Source organism: Microcebus murinus, chromosome 2 (assembly GCF_040939455.1).
Source record: "Microcebus murinus isolate Inina chromosome 2, M.murinus_Inina_mat1.0, whole genome shotgun sequence".
NCBI lineage: Eukaryota > Metazoa > Chordata > Mammalia > Primates > Cheirogaleidae > Microcebus > Microcebus murinus.
This window is the reverse complement of record NC_134105.1, coordinates 23,986,530-24,008,778: the sequence shown is the minus strand read 5'-3', so window position 1 is coordinate 24,008,778 and position 22,249 is coordinate 23,986,530. Positions and strand designations below refer to the sequence as shown.

The following is a 22,249-nucleotide window of genomic DNA, read 5'->3' as shown; positions in this document are numbered from 1 at the left end:
GATCCCTAAGATGAAGTGGAAGGAAAAGGAGAACTGAGCGCTAGTCGGGCATCTGCCATATGCCAGTCCCTGGCTAATGCTGAGTTCTGTCACGTTTATTTTCCTGTTCAGTTACCACAACAAGCCAATATGCAGAGAAACAGACTGAGGCTTAGAGAAAGAGATTGCCCAAGGTCATGTACGTGCCTGGGGAACTATGGAGCCTATATTCAATTCTAGACCTTCCTAACACTAAAGTCCATTTCCTCTCCATTACACTTTCCCGCTTCCAGTCTTTTTAGCCCGGTGTTCTTTGCCATGTGTCCCCTTTTACATTACCGTCACCATCATACACTATTTCTCTCTGTTCACCCTGTCATGAGCCATCTCAAGCTATTTATCTGAGACATGGCCTTGCATGCCCATACTTCTGTGGTTCCCTCTTCCCTGAAATGCTCTTCCCTTTCTTCTCTGCCTAGTGAGCTCCTATTCATCCCTCAAAACTCAGTTCTAATGGAACTTCCTCTGTTAAGCTGTCCTGATTGACTTATCCAAGCAAAGTTATTTGCTGCTCTATGTCCTCAAAGTGTGAGTTGTACTCTTGGGAGCCAGAAGAGTGTATTGGCTAAGAGCATAGACCCTCCAGGGCTTTGAATTTCAGTGCCTTCAACTATGGGCTGTGTCATCTTTGGCAAGTGACTGAATCTCTTTGTGCCTCAGTTTCCTCACCTGTAAAATGGGAAAAGTACTGCATGAGGTCATAGTTAGAATTAAATGAAATATGCAGAATACTTAGAATAGTGCCTGATATAGTATAAGTACTCAACAAATATTAGCTTTCATTATTGTTACCTTGCTGCATCTGGTATACAGTTGAACACAGACATTGCATTTTCCCCTTCTTTATAAAATTTAGTTCTTATCTCTAATACAGCATATGCTACACATGGCCGAGGGAGGGAACAGAGAGGAGAGAGCAGTTACTAGAGCTCCAGGGAATCAGGCATCACCAAGAGGCTTGAGTTTTACCCTGGGGACTGGTGTTGAGTTTTGTTTTGTTGCATCACATCTGAAGTTTACTAAGATCTGGTGGGAAGAAATCCTATTCACTAAACTAGTGACCATGGAAATCCACATGACAGCTGATCTCTTCCTGGTCATTGCAGACCACTGTGGTGTAGTGGTTAAGAGTGTCCTCTACGGGGACAGAGTTCACCACTCATTAGCTGTGTGACCTAGGGCAGATCACTTAACCTCCCTGTGCCTTGGTTTCCTTTCTCTGTTACATGCAAACAATAATATCTAAAATTCTTACCACAGTGCCTGGCACATGGTAAGGGCTATGGAAGTGTTTGGTGTCATTATGATTAGGCCAGTTCTGACCAGGATCTTGTCTGAACTGTCTGTGCATCATGTTCCAGGACCCTCCCTGCCTTTTGTGGGTGAAGCCCACGGTGAGTTCTCGGGCCTGGAAACCAGACCACTCATGTGAACCTCTTGTCTCTGTGCCCGCAGCGGACGATGCCTGTGGTGGGACCCTGCGGGGCCAGAGTGGCATCATCTCCAGCCCCCACTTCCCCTCGGAGTACCACAACAACGCCGACTGCACGTGGACCATCCTGGCCGAGCTGGGAGACACCATCGCCCTGGTCTTTATTGACTTCCAGCTGGAGGATGGGTACGACTTTCTGGAAGTCACGGGGACCGAAGGCTCCTCCCTCTGGTAAGCACACTGTCCCCACCTCCTTCCTTCCCTCCCCTGTTCTCTGCACCTGTGAATTTCCTGAATGTACACAATCTCCTTAGTGCCTGGACCTACATCCAGGGGCCTCTTTGCCACTTCCCTGCACCTACTGTTGGAGCCTTTTCATCCCATGATGATGAGAAATCACTGCTTATTTTTAGAGCTGGGGTAAATTTTTACAGTGATTTTGATATTTGATTTGAAGCATGTTCTTTCTGAAGAATTTCATGATGGGCCTTGGTTGAATAACTTGCATTAAGACTAAAAATGTCCTGGTCTCAGGATGTGGACAGGATCCAGGAAAATGATTTGAAATATTGTTCCATTTCTGGAAGACATATGCGTCGTATCCAACAAGGGGACTGGAACCGTAAGTGGCAATTGCTTTTCCCACTCCCAGGGTCCTGCACCAGTGGAAAGGCATCATTTCTCAGTGTCTGAAGGGAAGGACTAACCTCCCCCCTCTTGTTCTGGCTTTGCTGAGAAGTGTGGGCTCTTCTCTGGTGTGCTCCACGGAGGTTCTCAGATGCTGGTGGGTTAGGGAGGAGATGACTGAAGACATACCAGCCTTTGTTGCTTGCTTCCCAGACTTGGGCTCATGGGATGGGCTCAAGTTGGGGTTGGGGGGGGGAGGTCACTTAGGGAAGCATCCAGCTTTCTGTTTGGATGACAAGCATCACAATGGCGTTGTGGCATTTGGAATCTTCTCTTGTATTCTCATCATGGCTGTGTTATCAGGATGAGGGCATCAGGAGACCTCTGTCAGCACACCAGGAACCAGCAGAAGGATGTGTTCTGATGCACTTCAGGCTGGGATGGGTCATGATTGCAGCCTTAGTTGCTGTGTGGTGCCAGGGGGCGGCAGGGCTCAGTGCGCAGGGATGGAAGGTGGAGGAGGTATCCCCAAGGATTCTGAGTGGAGCAGCAAGTGGGTGGCTGCAAAAGTCAGGGAAGGACAGTGACTAGGACAGACAGAAACATGGCAGTCAGGGGAGTGGGGAGGAGGGGAGGGAAGGAAAACAGGAGGAGGAGGCACGTTTGCTGCATACCTCCTCTGTGCCAGGTCTCGTGGTGGTAGAGACACCAGTTGACTCAGACATGGTTCTTTGAGGAGCTCATTGTCTGTTAGGTGAGAAAATCAGATAAATTCACGGTAGGAGCCAAGTGTGACTATTTATGAGGGATGGGAGTGGACTCCTCCAAAATACTAACTCAGATTTGGGAGCCATTGTAACCAGAAAACTCAAGCGTCCTGGTGCACTGGGAGGCCAGCTGACCTGGGAGTTAGGACACCATGGCGTCTTGAGCTTGTCGTGTGGACCCGGCCAGGTCATTTCCTCCCCTGGTTGGAGGGTTGAGAGGGGCACATGTGAGAAAGGCATTAAACCCCCCGGTGGATGCTGATGTTCTGTAAACTGGTCCAGCAGCAACAGCTGGCGATTATGAGCAGGGAGTTGAGTTGAATGTCTAGATGAGCCTTCGCTGAACTGGAATTTCAATGACCTGCCCAGCCCTGAAGACCCTTGCGTTCCCCGCCTCTTTTTTCTAAAAATACCTGTTTTGTTGATTGTAAATGTTATGCTCCTTGTAGGAAACATGGAAAATATACAAAGGTACAGAGATATAATTTACAATTTTTACAATTTTGATGTACCCCCCTTTGACCTTTTTTGCTTGGTCTAGACCAAACTAGGTGGCTATTTATACGTATTTTAATATTCCCAAGTTAGGATCTTAATATATCTGTAGTCACATATTTTTAGCTTAACATTGTGTCATGAAAATTTTTCCTGTATCATGACAGACGCCTCCAAAATATAAAATGTGTGATCCTTGTGCGATTTGTTGAGCATTTTCTACCAATATGCACCAGGCCAGTTCTAAGCTCTTCAGAGCTGTAGTTTCATTTCATCTTGATAAAAACTCTATGACGTAGGTAGCGTCATTTTCCTCCTTTTACAGACCAGGGAGATGAGGCCCAGAGGTCATGCGACTTGTTGACGTCACACAGCTAGAAAGGAGCAGAGCTGGGATCCAGCCCTGGCTTAATGAGATTCCTGAGCCTGTCTTCCAAGCCAGGACAGCACGCTGTGACGCGCTACCTCTGGATGGCTTTTCCTGGCTGTGTAGCAATCCCTTGTAAGACGGTGGCATGGTTGACTTGCCAGATCTCTTGTTAAGTTGCTCCCAAGTTTTCACCTCTATAATAAACAGGTGCCAAGACGAGCATCCTTGCCTGGTCCCCCTCCTCCAGCCCGAGGCCTCAGCGACTCACTTGTTTATCCGTGGGCCAAACGGTCTCCTGCAGCATCTGCCCCCCTAGGTGTGAGCCTACACGTTGTCCAAACTTCTGGAGTGAAACCAATCTGAAGGAGTATTCCTTTTTCTATTAAGTCACTCAGTGGGGAAGGAATTAAGCGGAGGAAATGGTTAGGGGAGTCATTCAGAACCCTTTGCTATAAGATTAAATTATAATTATTTACAGGGTTGGTGTCACCATGGCAAGGCAGGATGCATTTGTTGTTCTAATTTATACTTGCATAGCAATTACGGAAAAACAAACTCGGAGGCTCTGGACGTATGTGTGGGAAGAATCAGCTCTCCCCCTCGCCCCTCTCCTTTATGTATCCCCGGATTCCTGTAAAAATCCAATGCTGCTGGTTTATGAGTATCCTGCTTTTGTAAGCATACATTAAGATTTCAGGCTGTTCTCTCGAGTTCTGTGCCAAGGCACAGAAAGACAACAGATCTTGTTAGAAAAGATGGATTTGAACAACCAGGCATCCCTTCACCTGTTGAGAAGACAGGAACTCCTTTGAGAGAGAGAAAAAAAAAAATCCACTATCTCCCTTACCAAATAGTAAGTTCCCACTGCTTCAGAAGGGAGGTGGCATGCAATGTCCCTGACTCAATTTCCATATTCTTCTCCTCCCCCACATGGTGATAACAACAAGAGAGTTTCAATTAGAGGCTCCAGTTATTTGGATTTCATGGGCTAGTAAAATTCCCAAACAATTGGAGAAACACAAGATTGGTAATTTTTTTTTTATTTTGCCAAGAAAGGATGTTAGAAGAAAACCTGCCAACTCTTCAAGATATGATTTCATAAAACGGACAATTCAAAGCCAAAATATGGCAGGAGATGATGAACTGGTGACCTTGTGCTGGCATCATGAAAGATGAGGGCGGGGGGCACACACAATGCCCAGCGAGGTCAGCAGTGTGCTCATCAGTCAGTGGACCAATGCCTCCTGCTTTGCTGGTCCATGACCAACCTTTGGGGATCCAGCAATACATGTTTTGAACAGGAAAAGGCTGTTACTATGGTGAACACTGAACCCTGTGGCTCTGACATGTTGAGAGATTCCCTAGTATTTTAGACTTGCTCTCCCTGAAGGTGATTGCTCTGTGTGTGTGTGTGTGTGTGTGTGTGTGTGTGTGTGTGTGTGTGTGTGTGTGTGTGTGTGATTGCCCATGAAAAAAAGCTGGGCTTGGGATGGCTGAGGGTTACAGTGCAGATGGTAGATCTGGTCTTGCTCCCCAGTTACATGCACACCACACACAGCCAAGCGACCTCTGACACACACCCCTGCAAGTCACAGCCAAATACACATGCCAAAGTCATCACCCCAGGTCCTCTCATACACACACACACACAGAAGTCTACCCCCTACACCCCCACGCACACTTAGATACCCAGTTCACCGAACTCAGCTCAGGGGCCAGATTTCCTCTCACTGACCCTTCTGGGGGGCAGGGTGTCTTTCCTGGCTCTTCTCTGACCCAGCCAGTTGACTGCGACCATCATGGCGCCCCATCCCTTCCCATCACATTCTAGGAAAATGCTCTCACCACTGCTGAAGTTCCCCATGAGGACTCTCGAGTTTTTCAGAGGGCTAGGATGGGGGATGCAGAAGACCCCTTTGATTCTTGGGGAGCTGGCTTCCTGCAGGACATCAGGATCATGTCCTCTTGAGCAGAAATGATTACCAGGCCACCACAGAGCTGGCTTCCCCATTGATGGAGAAAATCAGTGAAGTGAAGGTCACCAAGAAGCCACTAGACCTGAAATATCTTTCCTCCTTCCTCTGCATCATGCTCAACACCCCTGAGTCTCTCCAGAATCCTCCCTAGGCTACAAGAAAGGAGGGAAAGCCAGGTGTCCCCTCCAAGAATATGAGAGAGGAGGTTTGTGCCGTTTACCCGAGTTTAGACATTGAGCCTGCATCTTGGCATCTAACTGGGGAGAAAGCAGGCTTGGAACTCAGACAGGCTTGGGCTCAAAATCTTGATCCACCTCTTAGTAGTTGTTTCATCTTAGGAGATTTACTAACCTCTCTGAACCTCAGTTTCCACATCTGAAAAATGGGGCTCATCCTACCAACCTGCAAAGTATGTTGGGAGGGCTAAGCATGTATAGTGCTGCCTGGCCCACCCTAGCTAGGTATGGACTCTTGGGAGGGGGACCAGAGTCAGGGCCTCTCTCTTTGATGGGAAAATGATAGGATGAGGCCTCTCCAGCAAGTCAGAGGCTCATTGGTCTCATGCTGGGTGGTCCCACTGAGGCCATCACCCCAGCCTTCCAGCCCAGTGGCAATTCACCAGGCCAGAAAGGCACAGCTGGGCTGCCCCAACTAATCCAGCTTCCAGGGGAATTACCTGGAAACCCAGGTGAGGTTGGCTTGTAGAGAGTCCCTGGGTCCGACCAGAGGACCCTTGCAAAGGTCTGGAGCCGGCACGGTGATTTTGTTGCAACTGCCTTCCCAGAGCTGCACTTTGCGAGCATATCGTGGGAGCATCACTTCTCTGCCCGGCCCCAGACTTACCAGTTAGCTGCTTTGCTGGATACGTATAAGGAGATTCTGCTAATTCAGCCACCACCAGGTGCTCTGTCAGAGGACTCCACAGTGAGTCAGGCACAGCGCCCAACCCAAGGAGCAGGGGAAGAGGGACAGAGGGAACAAGCAGCATTCTAGGAGACAGTGTCACCAGACAGAGAGTGGAGGGGTGCTGGGCCTGGGCCCCCTTCTCGTCTCTGTCTGTGTGGCTGGGGGGGGGGTTCTGTTGGCCTTCTTCTCTCCTTCTATGTCCCCCACCCCCTGTGGCAGTTTCTCCCTACGACAGGGAAGGCAGAGCCAGGGTCTGACCTGCACTCAGAATCAGAGCCCCCCGTCCTAGGAACCAGTGTCAGTGCCAACCTTTTGAGCGTGTGTGCATGCCTGGGGGAGCCCACGGCTCCTTCCCACTTGTGGCATTTCTGTGTAGACTGTGGAATCCCCCCATTTCTTTTGTTTTGACTCTGTGGCCAGTGCCTGTGGGTCACTCTCGGCCTCACTTCCTGGCCCTCTTCCCTACACTTGCTTTTCCTTTTCCAGTTGTTTCATTCTGATCCCTGAGCCTCTGCCTGCCCATTCTCTATGTCCCCACACTCCCAGGCCCGGTCCTCACCGGCCTGCATGTGACAGACTCGCTTCCACCAAACACTTGAGGGAGCAGAAGCGAGGAGAGCACTGTCCTCTGAGCCTCTCCAGGGCTCAGAGGACACTGTCCAGGGCAGGAGAACAAGGCCTCGAGGCTGCACCGAGACCTTCTGCCCCCGAAGGGTGGGTGCCTTTCGATCTAGGAGACGGAGGGGAGGAAGGAGGGCCTTCTTCCAGGGCTTCTGCCTCGTCCTCCTGTTCAATGTGCAGGTGCTCCCGGATCCCTGGGACACAGGCCCAAGAGGAAGTGGTCCCAGGAATTCTCTAGGGAGGATGTTCCCCACCTGCACCCTCCCTGGGGCTCCGGCGTCCATCTCTGAGCCTGGGCTGCTCCCTCCACCTGGCGAGGAATGGAAGAACACCTGCCCAGCAGCCTGGGCTTCCCAGGTCCTGGTCCTGCCTGGGAAGACTTGGGCTGGCTTGGGAGAGAGAATTTCCCTGGAAGGCAGCCTCACTCACCTACTCTCTGGGTCCAGCAACCAACCCTTTTGAGTTTCATCATTCAATTTCCTCAACTCAGCACCTCCTTTTTACCTCATGAGAGCCACGAGGGACTTTCTTCACCTTGTTCCCCTCTCTTTGTTTGTTTTTGTTCTTATGGGTCAGGATATAAAAACTTCTGTCTACTCTGCGGACACTCAGTTTGCAAATTTTGCTAACAATACTCTTTCTCCCCTCGAAAGACCTTGTTTTAATTATTAGGCATTTTACACGTGGAATTCGAGCCAACTAGAACCATTTGATCTCAGCAACTTTTAACTAGATACTTCATTCAGGAACCATTAGATTCAGATGTAGTTAGAATGAGAACAGCATGCCAGTGGGGATTTGTTAATAATAACTATTCATTTATTTATTTATGCACGTACACTTTATCAAACCATTGGTTTAGATTATGAATGTTCTTTATTACTTTTCCCCTATTTATTTTCTGCAATCATTTATTGAGACCCTTCCATGAACTAGCCTCTCCTAGGTGCTAGAGAGACAAAGACACAGTCTGGGATCCCGAGGAGTTATTTATTCGCTCTGCAAATGTTTATGTAATAGCCATGCGCCAAGCTGCACCCTGGAGCTCCCAGGCAGGGCAGAGAGGTAGAATATAATTAAATGCTTTACAATATCATGTGTTAGGTACTTTGCTATGAGATACTAAGAAGTTCCCCTGGGGACTGAAAATAGCATGTAATCGCCAGGATTCTTTTGGTTTAAGAAATAGAAACCCACCTCCTGCTGACTCAAGTGACAGAGGGAACGTGTGGCCTCTGTGACTGAGACGTCCAGATTTGACTTCAGGCAGTGCTGGATCAAGGTGCACACATGATGTTTCTCTCACTCCCAGGCTTCGAACTCTTATGTGTCAGCTTCATTCTCATCTCATTCTTCATTTCCCCGGGGGTGGCAAAGGTGACCACCATCAGCTCTCCATAGCCTACCTGTTTACAAATCCTGGCAGAAAGGGAGGGTCTCTTTCCTAGTGGCCCCTGCAAAAGCCCTCAGATAAACCTTGGTTGGACCAGACCGGGCCGTGTGCCTCAGACCGGTGTCGTGAGGGATGCCTCAACACCAATGTCACCCGGGGGTGCTCTCGTGGAGCAGACCCAGATCACATGGCTGTCTGCCCACCCCAACCTCACGCTGGGAAGACGAACACAAAGACCGACAGTCTTCCTGTCAGAGGGAGGTGGTGCTGGGAGGACTCAGATAAATGAGTCCCATAGAGGGTGGTTTGGGGGTTGAACTGAGGGGTGAGACTTTGCCATGGTGTGGGCATTTGGGGCATCGCACGTCAGGCGCAGCGAGCAAGGGAGGAAGTGCAGAGCTGTGGTCTACAGCGAGCGCAGGAAGAGCGTGGGCCGGGAAGAAGCTGCCCCTGTCCGTTAGCCAGAGAGGGTGCCGTAGGCTGCGGAAAGCCGGGGAGCAAGATAATCACTCTGAACTTTAAGTGGGTCAAACTAGAAGGCCCAGAAGCCAGCTAGAAAACCTTTTTGTGACTACCCAGGTAAAAGATGACCCAGCCTTGAACTGTAGCAGCTGGGAAGGGGTGGAGATGAGGGGGTGACGGTTCTCAAGTTTCTGGCTGGATGACTGGGGCAGGGCCGTTTACCGAGCAGGGGGACACGAGGAAGCAGCAGGGCTGGGTGGAGACGGGGCCAGCACTGCCGTTGGTCCCTCCAGCACAAAAGGAGCCCCAGACAATGGGGAAGTCAAGGCCGCAGCAAGGAAGGAGATGGGACTGGATTCAGGGACACAGCTGTCCTCAGTCGCTTATCAGCGACAGTCTTTGGGATAAGACTGGGGAGAGTGGGCGGATGAAATCGTAGCTACACCTGAAAGTTTGTTCAAGTGAGTGCCCTGGCAGGGCCTGAGAAGTCCTCTTCATGATCAGCTCCGGCATCGTCATCTTTGGCAACACCTCCTTCATCATCGTCACTGCCGCCTGCCTTACCACGTCCATCTTCATTAACATCTTCCCATCACAGTTTATTCAGACAAGCTACGTACGCCCTTCTCTTGTTTGACATTGGGCTTGGCACTGGGAAGACAATGGTGGAGAAGACAAATAAGGCCTCTGCCGTTAGGGAACTTATGTGTGGGGGAGACTAACATTAATGATATTTACAAAATACAAGTACAATACAACTATGGTGTGTGCCATAAAGGAAATGAATGGGCCGGGGAGTAATAGCAGTGGGGACCCTATTATGAGATAAAAGGGCCAGGGGAGGCCTCTCTGAGGGGGTGGGGTTTAAGCTGAGACCTGACTGCCGGGCAGGGCGCTGTGGCAAGAGCTCAGGACATGGCATCCGGGCAGAGGGTCCCGCGTGTGTAAGGGCTCATCATCACAGTGCCCTGTTCACCTGTGAACTTCATACCTGGAGGTAGCACAGGCCTGGTGCCTGTCCTCTGGGGTTGTTCCTCTTTGAAGTTCAGTAACAAGGCAGGGCCAAGGTCTCAAGCTGTCAGAGACGCTCAGAAAACAGCTCAGACAGCCTCTGACTGAGGACGCTGACCCCAACGCGGTCGGGCTGGTGAGCGAACGGGCCTCTTCCAGCTGAGACTCAGCCTCCTGGTCTCCCGAGGGTTTGCGGCTCCCTTGCTCCTCTCTCGCTCGCTGCCACATCACCACGCTTTAAGCTACACCGAGAAACTGTTCTTTTTTGATGGAGCCCATGAAATTGCATCTGTTATATCCATCAGAAGCCAGGCCATAAATAACCAGCCCTTTAAAATCTCATCTCCTGTATCTCTCGGAGTTGGAAACAGCATTACAAGCTCCGCAGCCTAGCAGAAGGACAGGATTAGCGCCCTGGCGTGCTGCTGGCGCGAGCACGTCCGGAGGGGCGTGGGCTGGGCCTCCAGCCCTCTGCGCGGACTATCGGCATGGAACTCGCTCTCAGACAGGGAACAAAAAGCCACAGCTGGGAGGAGCAGGAAGCGAGCTGATGTTGTCGCAGTGGGCAAAGTGGCTCTGAAAGCTTGTGACTTGGCAAGGTTCTGTGCGTGGGAAGCTGAGGTCCTGCAGCTGGCCTGTCCCCCGTGGGTCTGACAGCATGCAACAGGTTCGCGCTGAGCACTGCGTCTGCGAGGAGGCTCGTGCCGGGACCGCAAAGGGCACCAGACAAGATGCTGTCCTCGGCCTCGCTCGAGGAGCTGCCAGATGCCCGGCGGCGCCGCTAAGACAGATGGAAGGAGTCGCCCTGGCCCTTCCAGAAGACCCTCATTCTGGCAAGGCCTGTCCTCTGGAATGATGCCGGCTCATTCAGAATGTTCAAGGCCCCCCCTCCCGCTCTCTGTTTGCATGTTTGGCCACCAATGTTTGTTCTGCTCACTCTGGGCTTAACCTACCCAGTGTTGCATGCTGGTTTTGCCTTTCTCTTGCTCTTGCAACCTCTTCCCAGTTTTGTGAGACTGACTTAAGTCCTTGGTTCTAGCCCTAAGCCTGTATTTCTTTTCATCGCAGTTTCTCTTCATCTAGTGGCTGGTGTGTGACACCCACACACTCACCAGGGAAGCAGGATTCACACGGAAGACCAGCAATGACAGTCTGATGAAATGGCAAAACTCAAGAGTTTGGGGCATTTCAGAAGGGAGAGGGCAAGGCTGGATTTCCATAAAACAGAGGGGCTTCACGGAGGAGGCAGGCAGACCTCTAGCATCTCTGGGAATTTCTCATCCAAGCTTTTTGAAGAGCGGTCTACACTGACTGCTTCTAAGCCTTTTCTTCCCATTCATTCCTCACGTGCTCGCCCTCACTTTCTACCCTCCAGCCTTCCCCTGAAACCACTCACATTAAGGTCATCATTAGAGAACCGTCCCCACCCTGCCTGCCCCATCCCAAAGGCCAAGGTTTATTCCTTTGTGTGACACCACCGAGGTTCACTCTAATTGCCAACTCCAGAAGATATTGTCAAGGTCTCATCTTGCTGGACAGTCTGCATTACTGTGCATTGTTGGTTACTTCCTCCTTTTGGAACTCTACTTTCCCTTTGCCTCATGCTACACGATCTGATTCTCTCTGGACCTCTCTGGCCATTTCTTCTGTGTCCCCTTTGATGTTCTCTGGGCTCTGTTCTTGCCTTAGTTCTCTGCTCACTGCACACATTCCCCCTGGGTAACTTACCTGCTCTCATGGTTTCACACACCACCTATTTGACTCCCAAATCCAGGTCCCTAGCCCAGCATCCCCAGTGAGCTGGTCAGACTATAGAGCCATCTTTCTGCTGGACATGTCCACTTTGATGCACTGCCAGTATCCCCAACTCAACATGTCCCAACTTTGCTCATAACTGACCTCTGAAATGGCTTGTTTCCTTTTTTAGTTCATGGTATTGCCATCTACCTAGTTATCCAAAAATCTGGGAATCATCCCTGTTTCATCCTTCTCTCTCACCAGCCACATTCAATTCTTTGTGAAGTTGTCCTATTCTACCTCCTGTAGCATGCCTTTCTATCCTTGCTACCTCCTCCTGAATTCAGCCCATCATATCTTTTCTTCTTTGTGGGATATAATAGCCTCCTTACTGATCTCCCAGCGTCTTGGCACTCTCCAATTCATCCTCCTCACTGCTACCAGAATGTCTTAATTAAAATGCAGATCTGACATGCTAAGCCCCAGGCAGAAGCTTTCAATCATCTTCTGTTGTCTACAGAATAAAATTCAATCCCTTGGTAGGGTACATAAGGCCCATCTGGATCTAACCCTGGTCTACCATCCCAGCCTCATCTCTTGCCACTTCCTTCTTTGACTTTGATTAACTCTAAAACTCAGTGGTGTAACACCACCAACGTTTATTCCTTGCTCATCTTACATTTCTGTCATGGGTCAGTGGGAGCAGCTCTGATCCACGTGGTCATGCACGTGGGTATACAGGCTCAAGGGGGTTCCACTGCCTTGTAACCACAGTGCCATGGCAGGGAAGGTGAGCGGAGAATCCAGTGTGTGAGCCTTCCACTGCCTCGCCCAGATACGATCCACATCCCTTCCAACTCATATTTCATTGGCCAGAAACAATCACGTGGTCTGGCCTCACTGCAAGGCAGCCAGGAAATGTGGATGAGCAGATGAAATGCTTGGGGAGCCAACCTCTCTGCCACGCCTTGTGTTTCAGTAGACAAGGTGTCTTGGCTTTTGTCAAAGGCCAGCCCCTCCCCTGTGCTCCAGATCTCACTTTCCCCAAAACTACCGTACTAAATTCATCTCTTTCTTGTATTCCTTAATTTTTTTTTTCTTTCTGCTGAGCACGTCTAACAGTATAGAGGCATGTTCTAATATCTTCCATTCAAAACCAAAACCAAAACTGCACCCGCCAAGCCCCCATTCAGCTACCACCCCATGGTCAGCCAATGCCAGAGACAGCTCTCTCTCAGTTTCTGCCCTGATCTTGCTAAGATTGCCAGTGACTTCCAGGTTATCAGATCTAGTGTCACTTCTCCGTCTTCATCTGACTTGGCCTCTTGGCAACACGTGATCATCTGATCTTCTTGGACTATTTCCTTCTCTTGGCTAACATGAAACACACAGCTCATGCCGCCTTATGGCCGTTTCTTCTTAGTCTCCTTTGCGGTTTCTTCCACTATTCAACCTCTGTCCAGCCTGTACATTTGGACTACCCAGGACCTGCCTCTTCCCATCTGTCCTCTTTCTCAGGTAACCTAAACCAGTCACAGGTTGGCTTTCAACATTATCCATAGGCCAGTGGCTCTCAGTCTGACTTTTCAGTCCTAATGGGTCTTCTGGGCTCCGTGTAGGAATCTCTAAATGAACATGTTCAAAGCAGACTTCTTTTTTTTTAAATGTGTCATTAAGTACATAGAGACTCAGTGGGGGGTAACATCACTCCCCACCTCTAGGGTTCTTCTGTTTTCACCTTCCAAACAGAAACTCCAAACCCACTAAATAATAACTCCCCACCCCACCCCTATCTCCTGGTAACCCCCATTCCACTTTCCGTCTGTATGAATTTGGCTATTCTGGGTACCTCATATAAATGGGATCATTCAATATTTGTTCTTCTGCGTCTAGCTCATTTAATTTAGCATAATGGTTTTTTAGATTCATCCACATTGTAGCATGTGCCAAAATTTCATTCCTTTTGAAGGCTGAATAATGTTTCCTTGTATATATATTTTTAGAGACAGGGTCTTACTCTGTCGCCCAGGCTAGAGTGCAATGGCACTATCACAGCTCACTGCAGCCTCGAAATCCTGGGCTCAAGTGATCCTCCTGCCTCAGCCTCCCAAGTATCTGGGATTATAGGCACGTGCCACCATGCCTGGCTAATTTTTTTTGTTCTTTATAGAGATGGGATCTCATTATGTTGCTCATGCTCATCTCAAATTCCTGGCCTCAAGAGATCCTCCCACCTTGACCTCCCAAAGTGCTGGGATTAAAGACATGAGCCTAGGTCCCTTATATATTTAAACAATATTTTGTTTATCCTTTTGTCCATTGATGGACATTTGGGTTGTTTCTACCCGATTCAGACTTCCCCTCCCCACCTGTAATCTGTTGTTCCACCAGTCTTCACCAGGACTTCCCACACCTATGTGCTCAAGGGGGAAGCTGCTTTTGCCCGTCCGTGCCACCAGCACCTTTGGGCTACCCAGTGGCCTTGCCTCTTAGCTTCCACCCCTTCTGGAATCCTTTCTCTAGATGGCACCCAGAGTGCTCATGTTTCTAAGCCAAGTCATGTCTCGCCCCTGTTTAAGGGATCAAAATGGCTTCCCTTCATGTTTAGAATAAAATCTCACAAGACTCTCCATTGTCCAGCCACTGCCTGCCTCTGACGTCCCTCCTGTCCCTCACTCACGCCCACTGTGCCCAGCACACTCTCCTTCATCCCAACCCCTTGGGTGAGCTGAGCAAGTTCCCTCTTAGGGCCTCTGCACTAGCTGTCCTTGGGGCTTAAGATCCTCCTCCTCCTAAGTCTTCAAAGCCTCTTCTTTCAAAGTTTTGTTTTGTTTTCAGAAAAGACCTGGCTTTTTTGAAATGTAGAGTTCAATTTAAATTTCCCCTCCTTAGAAAAGCCTTCCCTGTCCATGCAGCCTAAGGGAATCCCTTCTTCCCTCTCACAGCGTCTTGTTTTATCTTAGGCATTTGTCAATACCCGATATTTTCTTGCTTACTTACATATTTGTCTTTCTTCTGTGCCCTTCTTCCCCTCCCCTGCCATCGCCTGCAGAACCCTGAAAAGCCCCAAATGCAGGGCTTGGCACTTAGTAGGTGTCCAAGGTTGGCTTGTTTGGAGGAGAGATCTGCCTCTGCCTCACCGGTGACAATGTCCTGTGGCTAATTGCAAAGGTTAACATGGAGCCTCTCCATCAAGTATTTTAAGTAATAACCTTCCTGGGGGACATTTGCAAATTAGCACTGACTCTTGCTGATTACTCATCCTAAACTCAGTCTGATTAATAATTAATCAGCAAACTGCTTGGCCAGAGCAGGCTGATCAGTGCTAGAAAGGATCTTAAATTATGCAAGTCACTTGGCCAGTCTTAAAAAAAATAAAAAAAGCTCAGCAGTCGACAGAACTGGAGAGGTTTGATTGCAACGTGAGTGAGGTTTCTCAGATGTTTGTTTTTCCTTTTTGTTTTTTTGTTTTTTTTCCTTTTGACTAAAATCAATTAGGCTCCAACTTGCAACCTCAGAGAGAGACTGTAGAGCACAGAAATAGAAATGTGTTAAATATCACTTTCTTTTCTGTTGCTTTCCTTCAAAAGAGTTTTGGTCTGGGAGGCAGAGGTTAAAATTAGCCAGTTTGCTAAAAGCAAATGCCTGTCTGGCACCTGATGTCAATTTCTGCAGCCAGGGTCAGGCTCAGCGCTTCCCCTCACTTCCTCTGAGCTGCAGCACCCCTCGTCTGGCAATAAGGAGGTGAGAGATATGATGCTCACTCGCCCCGCCCTGGGGTTGGGGCGGAATCAATTTGCCGGCAACCTATGCCACCAGGAGTCCTTAGAGTGCTCTTTGCTTCCTGCCGACAAACCCCAGGGAGACCGGAGGAAAGGCAATCAGTGGGTGATGGAAGGCTTCCCACTGTCAAGAATGAACTTGGTGACTGCCGGGGACCCCTTTTAAGCCTTGTCTGCAGCCTCCAGCCTCCAAGGCCAGTCCTGCCTGTGGCTCGTCTTTCTTCTGTGCATTTCTCTTCTGGTCATCAGAGATGTGGCAGAGGGGGAGGCTCGGAGAAAGCAGAGAGTTCTGGTGACGATGATCTCTGGGCCAGAGAAAAGGTGAAGAGATACAGGATTTAGTGCAACCCCGATCCCGGTGAGAACCAGCAGTGTGACAAGGTGACTCCCCAGACCAAATGAATCAGAATGTCCGGGGGCAAGGGCTGGGGGGACCCAGGTATCAGTATTTCTGACAGCTCCCCATCGATTCCAAGGTACGCTGGAGTGGAGAACCATGAACTAATGGGGCGTGGGAGGCTTTGGGGAAGGAGATTACGAAGGACATCAAAGAGCGAAGTAGAAAATGGGCTTTTCAGACATTGATTGTTTTCCTGGAAATAAAAGGACATCTGTCTGTCTGGTGACAGGCAAGGGAAGGGGAGAAGAGAGGCAGCTCTCAGACAGGGCAGCTCCTAGGAGCACCAAAGCTTCTGATCCATCTCAGTTACACCCCTGCTTTAAAAAACACCCTCTGGAACTGAGCGTGTGTTTCCCAAATGGGGATGTACTGACCAACTTTCTGCCTCAGAAGACGTACCTGAAAGGTATTTCAGAATGCAAGCTCCTGGGCCCCACCTCACACCACTAAATGTGAGATTTCTGAGGGTAGGACTCGGATTCGGTATTTTTAGGCATTCTCCTGGGTGTTCTGAAGCAGATCTAAGTTTGAGAGCTACACTGGGCCTAGACAGAACTCTTTCCAGAACAGTAACATGGCGGAGGTGGATTTTGCCCATGACGAAATGATCCATATTCTGACGAATGGATTCATTATTCAATTTCTTGGCATGGAAACCCGCCAGCTATGTCTGACACACAGGTTTGGTTGTGGTTTATGCATGAGTCTGGGCAGGCACATCTGCTATACAGAAGGAAGCACACTGACTCCAAATGGACTTTATGAATTTATTTCACAAATGTTTTTGCTTGCCTACTCTGTGCCAGTTTTTGTGATAATCCCTGGGATTACAGTGCTGATCTAGAAAGTCTCCTTCCTTCAAGGAGCCATTGAAGTCTAGCCTCACCTCCTTGTCTACCTGGTGTAAGACCATGCAAAGGATATCTTCCTCCTGAAACCTGTAGACGTGGTGCTATATCTGCAGCCCCCCAGCCCACTCCTGGCTCCCACTGCACTGGCACAAGCCTAACTTTTCTAGCATCCTCCTCCCAACATGAACTCTTTAAGAGCATGGACTTGGCTCATCATCTCTGAAGCCTCAGTGCTCCGTGGAGTCCTGGTGCAGACGTGTGTAAAGATTTTTTGACAATTTGCTGAGTAAATATAGCCTCTGACATCCTAGAGTGTCAGCAACCTCCTTACAGACCCATCTCACCGGCACCAAAAGGAAAAGCACGTGGCAGCCGTCTCACCTTGCCTGGTCTCAGAGCCCCTTTGGCAACAGGACCGAGGTCAAGATAAATACACAGGCACATATCTATTGATGGCCTCTGTGATTGAATTGAGGCTGTCGCATACCATGTCCCATTGAACCTTCATCAGCATCTTTGAGTTAGCTATTAGCATACCCATCTTGCAGATGAAGAAACTGAGCGTTGGAGACTTAGCTTCCTCCTTACCTGCACACGCTCCTCTCCAGCTAGGTTTGCCCATTCTGTTCCCTCTCCAGATCCCAGAACTCCTAGCTAGAATTGTTCCTTACCCTTACCGCAGGTTCTGATGCAGTCTATCTGGTGTCTTCAAGTCTCTGATTACCAACTTCCTTAGCATACTTTCAAGGGATGTCATCATCTTTAAGAGCTACTGTATGTCAGACACCGTCCCAAGGGTTTTACGTGCATCATCTCATTTAATCCTTACAAAACTCTGGTAAAAGAATGTGTCATCATCAAGATGTTAAGAAACCTGCGAAAGGTCATGCAGATAGTGAATGTCACAGCCAGGAGTTGGACCCCCATCCTCTGGACTCTAAACCCCAATCTGCCCCCTTTCTCTCTTCTGCTCCTCCGGGCTCTGATTCATTTTCTGTCCTGACCCCAAGGAAGGCAGCGTGGAGCATGACTTTCAGAGCCCACGTTGGGTTCAAATATCAATTCTGCTACCAACTAATATTGTGACCTCGGTTAACTTTTTTACCCTCTCGGGATCTTACATGGAGTTACAAGAAATAATTGGGCACAGAAGACTCTGAGCAGGCCCAGATTCCCAGCTTTTAACTCTTGCTGCTGTCCTTCCTCTGCCCTCACGTGGCTACAGCACCCGGAAGGGCCTTCCTCCCCCGCCGCCTCCCACCCCGCCCCGGGAGACTCCCAGCATGCGGTCTGTGCCAAGGCTGCACACAGCTGCTTTCAGAGATTCAAGGTCCTGTGGGTCTTGGCCTCTGCAGCTGATGAGTCAGGGAGGCAGCTTCAGGCTGGCTCAGGGTGGAGGCCACAGTAGGAGGTTGTCACGTCCCCCTTGGGCCAGGCAGCCCTGAGATCCCAGGGCCATTTGGCGGTGCCCTGAAGGGCACGCAGAGAAAGTCAGAGGCGAACAACAATGATGTTTCCTCTTCCCTCTGAGCAAGCCACCCGGCTTTCTGAACTTCCGTCGCCCAACTTTTATAAGGCAGGTGATGGGTCCTCCCCACCAGCTCCCCAGCCTGCTGGGAGCACGTGGCTTGGTGCACACAGACTTCCTGATTTTTCACATATAATTACAGCACGACTGGTTCTCCTCCAGTGAAATCTGCCTTCTTAGGTGATTTTTCTGAAACTGAGAGGATTCGAGGAAGAAAAGACAAGTACTATCTGTGGGTGCCAACTACATGTGAAGTATTTACACTGATTGTTTCCTTTGCATCTTCCAGCAACTGCAAGAAGCTGAGGCTCAGCGAGGTCTCAAGGTGCTCAAGGTCACAGAACAAGGAACTTGCAGACCAAAGCCAGGCTCGCTTGCATCCCATCCTCTTGCCTTCTCTGGCCCTCTAGATCTTGAAGGTTGGGAAGAGGCCTTGGGTACCCCAGAAGGATGCTCCCAGGCCTTGGCCTCAGCTGCCCCCACCCCTTGGGCTGCTTTCATGCCTCGGGCTCTGGCTGGTTGAAGCTGCCGGCTGGCTTCACAGACAGCCGTGCCCATGGAGGCCTTGTCAGGCACGTGCTGCCAGCTCCCTAGCAGCTGGCCCGGGGAGCACGGGACAGACTGCCATCAGCCTTCCCCTTTCACTGCTAACAAATGGCCCTTGTCATTTAGCCACGTCCATCTCGTCCTTCTCATTGCTGGTCTGTGGCCCAAGTTGTCCAGATAACCCCTTTCATTTAGTGTTGTCTGTATGGATGCCACGAAGGTCCCCGGGCAATGACAGCCCAGCCTTTGCCCCAGCCACAAAGAGTCGCAGGCAGGCCTGCTCCCTGACTTCTGTTTGCTGCCAGTTCTGCTCTCACGATTATTGGAATCTGTCAGGCTCCATCAAGTGACATTTTTTCACATGAGGGCAAGTGTCCCTTGGGACTTGCTCTGAGCTGGGGACGGTGACATCCTAGATGCTGACATGGCCTCCGTCCTGCCACCAGCAGTTTCCTTAGCAGTTGCCAATCTCCTCCCAGCCCTTGCCCAGCAGTGCCCTCCTAAGCTCCCCGGAAATCCTCCAACCCCTCTGCCTGTGATCACCCTCCCCCTAGCCCTCTCCCCACCCCAGCTCCCCCGGTGCCTTAGCAAGTAATTACCTTCACAGGGAAGTTGACAAGTCTCTGGCGACTCCTAGCCCGGCTGGAAAAGATTCATCATTCTGCATCTGGAAATAGCTAGCCCGTCAGCACAGGGGCTGAGATAACACCAGTGTAAAAGTTCTCTATTCAGGGGAATTAATTAGGATTCCTTATTAAAGATCCAATTAGGCAAAAGGGCATTTTTATCTGTGATAGTCAGCTGCTCCTATTTTTCTAAAGCTATAACTCCAAGTTTTAAAAAAAAAAAGGAGAAAATCAGGGGGCTGTGTTTTTGTCTAAAACAATTCACTCTTTCATTGTCAGTTATGTCTTCATCAGGATGTGAAAATAGATTTTCTCATTCAATTTGCAATGCTTTATCTCTTCGGGCTCTGGTGATGACTCCACTCCATCCCTTAAGCAAGAACTGTAGCCCGCTGGGGCTGTTTGGGGAGGGGGTGCTGCGTGAGAAATAGCACTTTCCAGCCACCCGGCTGCATGGGCTGGCAGGAAATGCTGGCTTTGCCTCATCATGCTGTCTGTGTGGCCCTGGGCATGCCGCTTCATCTCTCTGAACTTTCATTTCATCCTCTCTAAATCTGCCTCCCAGGGTCAGGGTGGGGGTTGAAGAGTAAATTGGTCCACTGTAAGAAAGCCACTAAGAACCCAGGCTCTTGACTGAGACCACCTCACACCCACACTTACGAGCCATATGGCCTTGGACTGGTTGACTTCTGAACCTTGGTTTCCTCATCTGCAAAATGGGAGGGAGATGCCCCCTCCACAGAGTCTCTGGGAAGGTTGAATAAGGTAACGTCAGTGACAGCACCTTGCTTGTGGGGGGGGCACTTAATACATGTTCATCAAACTTGAATCGACATGTTTTGTGTTTCCCTCAAAGAAGCCCAGTGAGGTTCCCTGGAGAACACTGTTCCCGCTCCCCGCCCTGGGGTAACTGAACTCACTTTGTCCCTAGTAGTTCCTGGGTGACTCTAAGGGACAGCTGAGGCTGAGACTCCCTGCTCTGTGTCACCCAGCTGTGTCCTTGGTGGCTCCCAAAGGGAGCAGTCCTGGATGGAGGGGGGTAACCTCCTGACCTCAGTGCTGCCCGATTTACCTTCGGCCCGGGACCCACTGCCCTGCGTCCACCGGCCGTCTGGCGTGCACACGCACAGCGTCAGCCCAAGAGCTCAGCAGCAGCGCGTTTATCCCAGGAAAGAGGAGACCTGGAGAAATAACCTAAGCTGCAGCTTCTGTAAAGTTCTGTACAAAGTGTGTTCTTGTGCAAATGCCTCATTCCCCAAAGGAGGCAACTGAGTCCCAGCATCACTCCCCAAGCAAGTGGCAGAGCCAGACCTGTTTCCACCACCCAGGTGTGTCCAGGCCACCTGCCACTGAGCCAGCATTTGTAGACATCACATGAAGGGGTCATGACAGCCTCTGTCTTCCACAAGATCTGTATCCACACAAACCCAGCTCCACAGGGTGTTCCTCTCCTGTCTGCCTAGCCTGGCTCTGCATTGCTTGTGCCTCAGTTTACTCCATAGAGAAGCCACTTTAGCTTCTGATTCTCACCTTTCCATGAGATTGCCTCGGCCCCAACACCCTCTTTTATAGGCTCTGCCTTCTTTAACCCTGCCCCACTGCCTCCCTGACCTCACCTCCTCCCGCTCTCCCTCTTACTCCTGCAGCCACAGTGGCCTCCTTGCTGTTCCTTAGACCCCAGGCATGCTCTTCCTGCCTCAGGGCCTTTGCACTTGCTGTCCTCTGCACCTGGAATGCTCTTCCCCACACATAACTCGGCCCCTCACCTCTTTCCTGTGCCACCTCCAAGATCACATTCTCAGTGAGGCATTCTCTGACCACCTATTTAAAGTGACAATGCCTCTTCCCACTCTTCAGAGAGTTCCTTTCTTCTGTCTGTGTCTTCTCAGCAGGTGCCCACACCTAACAGAGCCCAGCACAACAGGGAGCCTGGAACCCAACTGGCAGTGCTGACCCCTCTCCTTGGTTCCAGTCCCAGAAACTCTGTTACTTGACAGGCATCATCCTCATCTCCAGATGAGGAAACTGAGGCACAGGGAGGAGCAAGTGATTTGCCCAAGTCACTCAGGGAGTTAGTGTCACAGGAGGGACTGTGCTGGGGTGATCTTAGAACGACTGTAAAGAGAGTTGCACTGGCCGAGTTATTGAGGTCTCTCTACCTGGTTTGACCTGGGGCTCAGGGTGTGACGTCACTAGGTCATGTCCTTAGGCTTCGCTGAGGCCTCCAGGAGGATAAGACCCCTTCACGGAAACAAATCGCCCTGCTGCAAAATGTATTGCTGGAAGAGAACAGGGTCTGTGCTGAGAACCAGGAAATCCTCTCCCCTCCCTCCTCCCCTCTCCACCCCCACCCCCTGCCAATTCCCCCATCAAATAATTCCTGATAATGAAGTTAGGATGATTCAGTGGTTTTCTGATGAGCATGAATTCATCATCAAAATCTACATATTTCAATCCCCTGATATGTGCTCTCAGATTCCTAACCTGATTAATATGTAAAGTGCTTTATCCTGTGACTTAACAAAAGAAAACCCAGCTTGATTTCAGGGACCTGCATGGCTCCCGGCCTCTGGGATCTGGGGAGTGTGGGGAGATGCTGCTGGCTGCATCTTAGGGGACGTGAAAGCAGCTCAGGCTGTGGTGCCTGCTGCCAAGGTGCGGGCAGAGGGCACAGCTGGGA

General features: G+C 50.1%; 1 protein-coding gene across 3 annotated transcripts in view; it reads left to right on the top strand.

Annotated features, from left to right (window-relative positions):
• CSMD2 (CUB and Sushi multiple domains 2) overlaps nt 1-22,249 on the top strand; it is a 570,274-nt gene that overhangs the window by 206,493 nt on the left and 341,532 nt on the right. For all 3 annotated transcript variants that reach the window (XM_075996375.1, XM_075996373.1, XM_075996374.1), the window contains exon 5: nt 1,495-1,702. In XM_075996375.1, coding sequence (XP_075852490.1) covers nt 1,495-1,702 — 208 coding nt within the window. The remainder of the gene's footprint in view (nt 1-1,494; nt 1,703-22,249) is intronic.